Source organism: Herpailurus yagouaroundi, unplaced genomic scaffold, assembly GCF_014898765.1.
Source record: "Herpailurus yagouaroundi ecotype Mexico unplaced genomic scaffold, PumYag 206, whole genome shotgun sequence".
NCBI lineage: Eukaryota > Metazoa > Chordata > Mammalia > Carnivora > Felidae > Herpailurus > Herpailurus yagouaroundi.
In genome coordinates this window covers 4,075,775-4,087,382 of record NW_024412437.1, presented here as the reverse complement: position 1 = coordinate 4,087,382, position 11,608 = coordinate 4,075,775, and the positions used below count along the sequence as shown (strand labels likewise).

At 55.6% G+C, this 11,608-nt stretch overlaps 2 protein-coding genes across 2 annotated transcripts in view; both read right to left on the bottom strand.

Annotated features, from left to right (window-relative positions):
* The window catches only part of AXIN2 (axin 2), a 29,400-nt gene extending 19,144 nt beyond the window's left edge, over positions 1-10,256 (bottom strand). Inside the window, exons 1-2 of the mRNA XM_040452180.1 lie at positions 9,416-10,256; positions 1,139-1,279 (exon numbers count right to left, since the gene is read on the bottom strand). Of these exons, the coding sequence (XP_040308114.1) occupies positions 1,139-1,279; positions 9,416-10,230 (956 nt within the window). The 5' untranslated portion in view covers positions 10,231-10,256. The remainder of the gene's footprint in view (positions 1-1,138; positions 1,280-9,415) is intronic.
* The window catches only part of CEP112 (centrosomal protein 112), a 473,818-nt gene continuing 472,452 nt past the window's right edge, over positions 10,243-11,608 (bottom strand). Inside the window, exon 28 of the transcript XR_005783756.1 lies at positions 10,243-10,348. The gene's annotated coding sequence lies outside the window, so the exon portion shown is untranslated. The remainder of the gene's footprint in view (positions 10,349-11,608) is intronic.

Here is an 11,608-nt window from a genome sequence, read left to right as displayed (position 1 = left end):
CACACACACACACACACACACACACACACACACACACACACACACACGGTGAGACTCAGAACGGCTGCTCTCTACCCGGAGATCACCACTGCCTGACTTCAAATGACTTACAATGCATATTGTGACCCCCACCTGACGGCCTGCTGGCATCATCAGACCTTCCACCCTGAGGACTTGGATTGTGGTTTAGAAAGCAAAGGAACAAACGCTAGGTGGGTGGGGGGCTGGGCGAAATAGGTGAAGAGGACGAAGAGGTACAAACTTCCAGTTTCGAAATAGAAAAGTCAGAGATGAAAAGTACGGCGAAGGGAATATCGTTAAGAACACCGTAGCAACATTGTACGGGGACAGGTGGCGACTACACTTATCGCGGTCAACACCGAGTAATGTATAGAATTGTCGAATCACTACGTTGCACACCTAAAACTAATGAAGCATTGTGTCAACTAGTCTTCAAATTTTTTTTTTTTTTTTTTTAAAGGAACAAACTCTTAGTATGCCAAGTGCAGCCATCTGCAAAAGATCCAAGATCAGACTCCGGAGAGAATCCCTACCTAGGGGAAGAACCTGACGCGTAGCAGGCACCCCACCAACACTCACTGAACTGAATCGTGTCCATTTGAACACACCTGTGAGGCAACATTACACCCAGTGGGCCTTCAGAGAGCGCTGGGCGTCTGACCCCCACCTTCAATGCCTTTTCCTTCAGGAACAATGCACACCTGCACACAAAGCTTTCTCACGCCACCCCATCTCCCGCCTGCTGGTTCCGCAGACTGGATTACCTGGGTTTCGAGACCAGCCAAGCACTTCCACCCAGGGAAGAAAGGCGGAATGGCAACCAGAAGATGGGTCTCTCAACTCAAGAAACCTCTGGAGAAGCATCTTAACCTTCTACCTTACTTTCGTTTTCTACCAGTCAACTTTCCTTTCAAGGCTCTAAGCTTGACTCCACCCAGGCTACCACATCACCCCCCTAAACCAGCACTGGCACACTCCCCTCCCGCCAAGCAAAGGTACACACACACACACACGGAGTTTGCAAAGCCAGCTGAGGATGGCTGGCTGAGGACTCTGCCCAGCTGGCCTGGTGAGTCACTGCCAACCTCGTACATGATGGGGATAGCAGGATACTTACACACTACTGTCCGTCATGGACATGGAATCATCAGTCAGTGCATCGCTGGATATCTCGCTATCATTGGCGCTGGTAGCCGGCGCGAAGACATAGCCAGAACCTACGTGGTATGGATTAACAGGGTCGCTCCTCTTGAAGGACCTGCGGGGAAAGTACAACCGCAGTGCGTCACGGCTTCGCACCAGGCACCCAGGTAACCAGGCAATCCGGGGACCCGAGAGTGCGTGATCCCGCCATGTGCTCAGGCCAACCTGCTGCCCAGGGCCAGGTGCTCATCTGGGCAGACGGCAGGGGCCACTGGCTCGCCCTGGGGAGAAAGCAGGCTGGGATCCTGTGCTGTCAAGGGCAAGTCTGTCAGGGGTGACAGGAAGCCATAAGCAGCCCAGGGGCCCCTACCAAGTGCTAAATACACACTCAGATAGAGGAAGGAAAAGGGGAGGCTACTGAGTGAAAGAGGAGAATTAGTCCACATGGGTGAAGGGTCTTCTCCCTCCCCACCACCATACCCAAGCCTACACTGGAGGAACACAGTTCCAGAGCCCCCGAGAGGTCTTTTGCATCCCAACTCCCTGTCTGGGGTCTGCTGGCGTAGTTCCAGGTTTCGAGCAACCAAAGGCCTGGCGTAACCTTCTCATTTCAACCTGGGGCCAGTACACTGGTCAGATGGGACAGAGACACTCAAGGCTGCCACCCCACCCGGAGCTGGGCCTCTGCCGTGCCCTCCCCCACCTGGGCAGCTAGGCTAAGGCTAAGACCAAGCCCCGCAGGATTAAAATGAGCAGCGCCGCTGTTTCAAAGGAAGGTCCAGGCCCTTCCTCCAGTGTCTCCTGCCCTTTGTTTCGGTGGCCTCAGCCTCCCCATTCTGCTCTCTTGATCTCCTCCCAGAACAACCAGTGTCCCTGTCCCCTGCTGGGCTGCATTCCTCGTGTCACCAGCAAGGGACATAGTGGGGAGGGGGCGGGGTGAGGAAGGGGCCACTGTGGTCCGTGAGCTGCAGGAAGGGGGGCCTGTCAAGCCTGAAGTCGCAAGAGGCCTCAATGACAAAGAGCCCAGCACACTCGACTGGGCCCACCCAGTCTAAGCCAACAGCAAAGAACTCAGCTGGGGGAGAAGCGGAAGGCCCAGAAGAGAGAACCTATTCCAGCAGGCCATTGCACAGGTCTCTAAAGATGGCCTTGGGGGTGGCACATGAAAGGGACTCGTGAAAGGTCAAAGCAGTCTCCACGCGTGATCGCGGCAGTCCTATTCACCAGTACGTGTGCAGCACTGTGCTGAGCTCTGGACTGACCCAGCCCGGGTCTCTGGTCTCCTGGCACAACAGGGCCTGTGCACAGCAGGGGGCGCTGCCACTGGGGAGGCAGACTGCGTCATCACTGGCCCACAAAGAGGGGCACACCTTCACACCCATCCTTTCAGCCCCAGCCCATGCTTGCAGCCACCTGGGGGGAGGAGGCGTTCTGGGCACACGGGTGGTGGCTCTGCAGGACAGCAGCCTGTCCCCTGGTCAGAGCTGGGACTCGCCTGCATGACACACATCTGTTTGGCTCTCACCCAAACCCTTCCTGCCTCCCAATACAAAGACCGGCCTCAGCAGTTCAAAAAGTTCTAGCAGCATGAGTGACCCAGGCCGGGCCCCCAGGTTGGACCGATGGACCGAAGGAGGGTCGGGTGTGGGCAGGGAGTTGTGGCCACAGTTTGGTGTGAGGGAGAGTCAACAGGGGCAGCTGGGATGGGAAAGACGTGGAAGGGTCAGGGCCCTGTCGTTAAGGCCTGCACTCCAGCTCGAGTGATACCACGAACAAGAACAGTTACATCCAGGGGCGCCTGGGGGGCTCAGTCCGTTAAGCGTCTGACTTCGGCTCAGGTCGTGATCTCGCAGTGTGTGAGTTCGAGCCCCGCGTTGGGCTCTGGGCCGACAGCTCGGAGCCTGGAGCCGGCTTCTGATTCTGTGTCTCGCTCTCTCTCTGCCCCTCCCCTGCTCAGGCTTGGTCTCTCTCTGTCTCTCAGTAATAAATAAACATTTAAAAAAGAAAGAAAGAAAAAAGAAAAGTGACATCCAGAGTCCTAACACGTTAGAGCCAGAATGAACCTCTAGAGAGAGGACTTAGGCCAAGCCCCTCAGTTTAGAAATGTTGACTAAAAACCAAGCATCTCCACAGACGGCACGGTTAGTCCAGGCGGGCCCTTGTTTTTGGCGCGGCCGTGTGCGCAGCACACAGTAGGTGCTCAAGGAACGTCCGCGGCCCCGGCGTCATGCAGCCTCACGACCGTGGCGGGAGGCGCGGAGCCCCAGGTGGGGGCCAAAAGCCTGGTCGGAGGCCACCTGGCTGGAGACCTGGCCACACAGGGAGCCCACATCCAGACTCCCACAGGTGCTCAACATCAGCAGGGACCATCTTAGAAATGGCAGGTGGGTGCAGAATGAACCAGAAAGCACACATGAGGAATGTCACCCTTGAATCTGCTGAATACCTTGGACCAAGGGATGGTCCACTGAACGGGCACCGGGACACTGGCCCTGTCCTTGTATCTGTAGAGGGCAAGGAGTCTCAGGATATCCCCCCAGGATATGCCAGGCTAACTAAGTAAGAAGGGAAGGTCCTCCCGGCCCCAGAGCTGGTCCTGCGTCAATATGGGATTTCCAGACACCAGGGCCGGAGAGAGAGAAGCGGTGGGCGCAGAGGAGAGGCAGATGACTCTTCCTGGGGAAGAGACGGGATGAGGAGGATTCAGTAACAATGTCTCCTAACTGATAAGGCAAGTCGATCGGAGGCAGAGGATGGCTGTGTTGGCATCGCCACTAACGGCAGAGCAAGAGGAGACTGGGCTCTTAAGTCAGAACGAAGAAAGTGCTGCCCGCTGGTCCGAGCGGACCCATGGATGTTGTGGAATCACCCGAGTCTTGAAAACCGTCCCAAGTACCCAGCTCTCCGGGGGGCCTGGACAGGGCTACTGCCTCGAAGCAGGATGAACGAACGAGAGGAAAGTCTCCAGGGTCCCTTCCTGGCTTCAGAAGCCCAGGGCAGGTAAGCGCTCTCAGCCCTGGACAGGGAACAGGAGTGGAGAGGCGAGAACCGCTGCTGGCTCAGCCCCCCGGCCGGCAGGGGACCACAGTCACGTCACCGCCTCCACTGACGTGGGGTCTCTACCTAAGAAGCACACGGGTCAGACTTGGCCAGCGGCACCAAGTTCTTGCGTTCTCTGAAGACTCCAGAGCGCTGCGATTTGGGGAGACAGTAGTCCTACTCCAAAGACCCAACCGCCAACGAAAACAGAGCTGCCGCAACTCTCCTGCAGGGTTTGTGGTGACTTTTCCTTTTCTCAATTTTATTTTTTTTAATTTACGTCCAAATTGGCTAGCGTATGGTGCAACAACGATTTGATGGTGACTTCTAACCACGCTGCGCCGGTGTGTTTGCACGCTGGATGCCTGTCCTGTGCAACCAGACTGTAAACTCCATGAGGGCAAGGACCGGATCGGTCTTCTCTGCGTGCGGCCCCTCAGTGGCGGGGGGCGGTGGAGCGTGGCAGGCGCTCTAGACTTTGCTGAACCTCCTTAAAAGACCTGGGACCGTCCTGTGGGTGGCTGGAAAGTTCTTTTAGTCTAAGAGACATCAGTACAAGATCAGGAGAGCCCAGATAGCCCTAAAGAGCATCCGGACCCTCTCTACCCCCCCTCCAGTGCTGCCATCTCTGTGGTATCAACGCACTGACAAGGTCCTGAATTCAACCTCTGCATGGAGAAAAAGAACTCACTAGAAATCCCTCCCTCCCCGACTAAGAAGACAGCAGACTCCAATCCGTGTGTGCGCACGGCCTCGCGCTCACCAGAGTGGATCACAAAACACATGGATCCCCAAAGAAACTTGTCCTCCGTCACTTCCAAAACAGAGGGCTCCCGTGTGACCCGTACTTAAGAACAGAATACACCACTCTCAGCTCACTTGGCGGCAATAAAGTATTTGGGTTTCCCTACGATCGTGACAGAGGAAGGAGGGCAAAGCAGAGGAAGGGGCCGGGTTGTGGAGGAGAGAGAGACGGAAACTCTGTTTTTAAGAACCCAGAACTTTGTCAGAATTGCCACATAATTTTAAGAACACGGATTAGAGCTCTTTTCTCGTATCTTAAAAAATAGGAAAGAAACTCAACCACGCTACAGTAATTGTACCCAGATGCTTTATTTCTCTGGTGCTCCCATAGTTGCTGCAAGGATTTTAAATTCCTACAGAGAGTGGGGGCCTATGTGGCAGACTTCGCACCGGGCGTGCGTCCACGGACCCCCATGTGCTGTCAGGGAGCACAAGTCCTGGGACCTTAAGGGGAGGGAAACTGCTGGCCTTTTCTCCCCAGCTTATTCTTTTTTTTTTTTTAATTTTTTTTTCTTAATGTTTTTTTTAAATTTATTTTTGAGACAGAGAGAGACAGAGCATGAGCAGGGAAGGGGCAGAGAGAAAGGGAGACACAGAATCGGAAGCAGGCTCCAGGCTCTGAGCCATCAGCACAGAGCCCGATGCGGGGATCGAACTCACAGACTGTGAGATCACGACCTGAGCGGAAGTCGGACGCTCAACTGACTGAGCCACCCAGGCACCCCTCCCCAGCTTATTCTTATCTCTTATCTCCATGAAGGTGCTGTGGCCCCGCCCCACCCCCCCCCCCACCCCCAGCACACCAGTGCACAACAGACCTGACCTTTGGGATCTCCCTCCGGATCCCCCCACCACCAAAACAATGCAATTAACAAGTATTTGCTTCTAAAAGCTGTGCCCTAGGACAGTGTACTTACAGAGTCACTGCCCAAAAGGCAACCCTCTCTTCAAGAAGCATTTTCTAAGGCAAGATCAAGGGGGCGTTCAGGGAGGGGTCTGGCACTCGCGTGGCACTGAGCGCCAGAGCCATTAGATAGGCAAACTTTCACCAGTGAGTCTCGGCACACTGCCTCCATCAGAGGCTCCGTCCTCTAACTGGGGGCTCCTGCCTCCAGCGTATCTTTCCTATGGCATCAGTTTCTTTGATAATTGCAGCCAAGCTGGATGCCGGTGGCTTCGCAGGCCTCATCGGTGAGTTCTTTCAGAGAACAGGAAGCACTTGGAGCCAGCAGAGGGCCATCTGCTGGGCCCGACTTATCTCAAGGGAGGCCGGAGGAGAGCCGCCAGGCACCAGAGGATGGCACCGGGGCCAGGGCAGACTGGGAAGGGCACAGGGAGCACTCTGTGAGCCCAGCACTGTCTCCTTCCCAAAATAAATGCTGGGCTGAGCTCCTAATCCCACAGCCCCTCCACACACACACACACACACACACACACACACACACACACTTCAGCGTTCTGCGGATACGTCTGTGTGCTGGGGTTTTACACGTGCTCTACCAACGGGTCACTCTTGCTCTAAGTTATTTATAGAGACCATCAAAAGCCCAGGCATCCCACTCAAGCACCCACAAACCACAGTCCTTCCCTCCGAGGATAATTCCTGCTCTTCCGTTCCAACTATTTATATTAAACCTGACACCAGATCAGTAAGGACACAAACAAGTCGTTACAAACGAGGCTCCTCTGAGCGCCCAAGGAGAACGCGGGGCTTGGAAGGCACCCAGCTGCCGGGGCTGCTCCTCAACAGCTGATGGGGACCCTCAGCAGGACTCCCGGTCTCTGTTTCATTCACGTTACTAACTTATGAAGCCCAACCCCGAAGCCCCGTACCTCGCTCGATGAGTGAGTGCACTGCAAGGAGGGGCAGACCTGAAAGAGCGGGAAAGGATCCCCCATCCCAGTAACGGGCTGAAAAGACAGACTTAAGCTCAACAGGTAGAGGAAGTTGAGGCCCGGGAAGGGGGGGGGGGGCCACTCTAAAACTTGACAGTGACTGCGGGCTGGAGGCCGGGACTCACTCTCTGAAAGGGACATCCTAACCTGGTTGCCCTTCTCACACATGTACTCATCATCGGGATTAAATTATACTAGTTCTAATGCTTTACGACTATTCAGAACGTTTCCCTTTACAAAGGGCTCCCGGGTCTATTGTTTTGATCCCATAAGAGCAACCTAGGACATGAACAGGACGGATGGTGCCAGTCACTGCACAGAAGGACACATGGGGTTCATAAGACTTCAGCCCAGGTAAGCAGGCAGTGGACAGGGCTGGGACCCAGGCCTTGGAAGAATTTGGGACACCGCCCCATACGTCACAGGCACGCCTGAATATCTCGTATGTGAAAATGAAATCGGATGGCTCTTCAGTTCTCTGTGACGATGCCCGGTTGAGACATATGGGCTTCATGTAATCCAGGTAAAATACTTCATTTCAACCCAACGCTGGGAGAAAGCACACACAAATAGAGCCTGGAAACTCCAGGGGCGGATGAAAAGGTGTCATCTATAGATCAACGATGCCAGGGGGTCACAACCAAGAAGGCAAGCCCTGGCAACACGAAGGATCTTTGGCCGCTGCCCCTGGGGATCTAAAAAGCTTCACAAGAGTAATCTCCAGAAAGTTTAATCCTGGTGATATCCCACTGGAGGGCTCTGGAAAGGGGAGGGGCACAGCGAGGCTGGGTCTCTACTGCCCACCCACAAAGGGGAGGGGTCACGAAGGGTCCTGCTTGGGAACATTTTCTTAGGGTGAGAAGTCCCAAGCCACCAAACCAGGTGCAGTTTACAAAGGGGGCACTCTGGGTCCTGACTCGGGCAGACACAGAAGCTCCACTGTTGGAAAGCCCCTGGAGAAGCAGCCTTACCACAGGGCTTAAGTAGTCTCAGCTTCAGCTGCCAAACTGGAGGGCAAGGAGGCCAGCAGAGATTTACCAGAATGTCCGCCTAACGGAACGGGGCAGTAGCAGGTGCCCAGTGACTGCCCAGCCACAGGCGCCAGACCTAGTATCTTCCCTTCAAACAACCTGAAACCATAAGCTTAAAGACGCAGAAACAACTCCTTTCACGTGACCCCATGCTTCGTTTCAGAAGCCAATCCAGAGCTACTTAGGTGTAGACCAGATGTCTGAGTGTGAGTAAACTCGCTCTCAAGGCTGTAGGAGCGCCCTCTGGTGGCTGGAGAACAAGCTCTTCGCTCCCAATGGAAAGTCAAAAAGCTCTTGGCCACCCCCTAAGTCACTGCTTCTAGGCTCGGCCATCACTATCCTGCCCCCTCGTACTATCGCTTTTGACACTGAAGGCCCCTCTCTACAGGGAGAGGGCCATCTCCACGGAGGCAGCCACCAGATCGCATCCCCGGTTCCAAACACACGAAGAAATACACAACGGAGAGCAACATAAACCATTCAGGTAGCTACCGAGTGCCCACCGCCCCTTCCACGGCACGCCAAGGGCAACGACCTCAAAGAAAAAGGCTGGTTCTGGAGAGCTGGAAGGGGAGAGAGGGAGAGACACAGAAAGACTCATTCTAACGGGAGGTCTGAAGTTGCTGGCAAAGGTCAAGAATCTTAAGACTTGGCCGTTCTCCTTCTGTAAGGGGCTGTTGATCTTTGAAGCCTCTAAAAGGGACAGTACTCCAGGGCCCCGTCCTCTCCGCCCAAGACTCTTCTCCGCCAGCACCAAGCAACACAACGATCAGCTGAGGTCTGACCCTTGGGCTGCAAGCATTTAAAACCTAGATTCCTATGCCAGCGGGCTCCAAGGCTAAGGGTCCTTTTATTCAGGGAAGACACAGGACCTTGCCTAGTTAGGATAGGTTTCCCGGCGGGTACATACCTAATTCTCCAAAGAGAACCACAGCCAGACTTGTTAAGCCAACTGCTGGCTCTTATCTTAACAGAAAAGTTCCAAAGACCCCACCTACCCCCATGTCCGATGGGTGCACACGCTATTTCCTGGGCCTCCACGACCCAGCTGCCTCCCCAACCACATTAATTCCACTCTCTACTGATTGGTGGTGAGTGACCCCTTCCAAAATGGTGTTTAGTGTATTTGGTGACTCAGAGGCATCAAAAGCTGCTGTCCTCTCCGGCTCTCCCTCTTTCTCTGTCTCCCTTCTAAGACTGGCCCAGGATAATAAGTAACCCGCATTAATGAACACTGCTCGCCCCTGTTTGAAGTTAGCCCTGGAAGACTGCAGGTATGCAGCTGTGGGAGCACACTCTTCCCCACTTTAAACAACGAAAAGCCAAGATCAAAGGGTTCGTGGCCAGCGGTCCTAGCTCTCAACAGACCTTTGTCGGCCTCAGCGGCACATCCATCCAACCATCCACCCCACTTAACTCCAAACATCTGCAAAGTCCGTGCCCTCCTCCAGCCCCGGCCCCCTCCCCGGCCCAGCTCTTACCTGTATCCATTTTCAACGGTCTCCGCGGACCTCGCGTTGGCTGTAGCCCTCAGGGTTTTGCTGGACAAGCCCACCACGGTGGGTGACAGTTTGCACTTGAAGTCGGCACAAGCCCACTCCTCTTCCTCATTCAAGGTGGGGAGGTAGCCACACACGACCTTTAGACTCCCCAGGCCCCCGTTACTCATGTAAGCTGTGTTTTCTCCCCCACTCCTCACATATTCGAGGTATATATCAGAAGTCAAAAACATCTGGTAGGCATTTTCCTCCATCACCGACTGGATCTCAGTCTGGGCCTGGTCGAACATGATGGAGTCAATCTGCTGCTTCCTGATGCCATCTCTAATGTAGGTCTTGGTGGCAGGCTTCAGCTGCTTGGAGACGATGCTGTTGTTCTCGATGTACCTTTTGTAGATCGCTTTGGCTACTCGTAAAGTTTTGGTATCCTTCAGGTTCATCTGCCTGAACCCATTGCAGGCAAACCAGAAGTCCAAGGTATCCACACATTTGTCCCTCTCCAGGAAAGTGCGGAAGAGATAAGCACCGTCTTGATCGCCCAACAAATAGTGCAAAGACTTGGTCCACCTGGTCAGAGGGGAGTCCGGGGATGCCCGCCCCTCAGGCTCTCCCAGCCCACCCTCGTTCCGCCTGGCGTTGGAGGAGACAGGCATGGGTTTGGTGACCTGGCCCTTTCCCACCCCGGGCTGGCACGGTGGGGTCTCCCCTTCTTCCCCCGGAACGGGGGGCCGGGGGGCATCCTCGTGGAAGCTGCTGCTGGGGTCTGGGAGGCGAGTCACCAGCACAGCACTGCTCATGGCGAGGGAGCTCTGCGCACGGAGTTCGGGAACTGTTCTCTTCCCCCAGCTCCTGTCAGCGATCAGCGTGGTCTCTCTCTCACTCTCAAGTCAGCAGGGGCTCATCTGAGCCTCCTTTCTGGAAAGAAAAGGAAGGGGGGAGGTAGGGAGAGAGAAAGGGGTATTGATCTAATCAAAACCAGATCTACCCAACATCAAAGCAAGAAAGTAAACAGGCTTTTCAACTCCTCAAATTCAAATCAAGCAACCCAGCTATCTGCGAGGTGCTCATCTAAAGTATCCGACGCTGCTTTTTCAAAGGCGAAATCTGAGCTCCCAGCACGTTTTGGGAGGGGGAGGGCGGGGAAGGTGAGCCACGAGCTCGGAGGGTGGGAGCTGGGGGTGGGGGTGGGGGCGAGGGGGGGCGGGAGGTTGGAAGGTGTAAGACCGAGCCTTCCAAAAACCCACTCGGCCAGGGCGCACGCAGTGCTGCCTGGGCTCCGCTACCCACCCCCACCCCCCTAACCCCCACCCCCCACCCCCCACCCCCGTCAGCATCAACTCCAAAGACGCGCACCCCGAGCCGCCGGGCTGTGTGCAGGTGAAACCAATTTCGGTAAATTTCCCCACTCGGCTCTCCGCACAGATAACTCGAGCTCCAAACGTGCCCTTCCCCGGCATCTGGTTCCCATTCCCCCCACCCACCCCTTCCCTCCGCGCTCCCCCCTTCCCACTCCTTAAAAATTCAGAAGATCCTCGACCGAGAAAGAAGCCCGCCCAGCAAGGGGCGGAATGGGCTCCCAGCTGGAAAACGCCCCCCTCCACCCAGATGTAAATGTTCGCTGCGCCCCCGCCTCCCGCCAAGAATCCGGCTCAGTCTACACCTCTGTGTTCCCCGTTCGCCAGAACCAAAAATCAACTCATTCAGGCACGACTTTGATCTCCAAACTTTGCGAGAGAGCAGAGAAGCCTCAAGACCCGCCGCCCCCTACGCCCCCCACTTCCGCCCCCAGCTCCCCTCCCGGAGCCACAAACCCTACAAAACCGGATCAGAAACCGTCTCACGCTACCATTGCCTCTGCCAAGAATCCCAAACTCTACTGACCTCGAGCCTGTCTTTTTTCCAAAAGAAAAAAGTCTTATCTAACCAATAAACAAGCCGCTTTCCCTAGCACTGGAAGGATCAAACTAAGGAGGGCAGGGGCGGGCCGGGGGGGATGGGGCGCGACCCCGAACCAGGGGCCCCAGGCCGCCGGGCTGGGCAGCTCCGCCGGCGGAGTGGCGGGGCTGCCGGTAGCGCCGCGCTGCCGGGGCGGAGGGAAGGTGGGGCGGCCCCGTTACCTGGAAGACGAAGGCGGCCCGAGGCCGGGCTCTCATCTCCGCGGAGCCCCACCGGCCC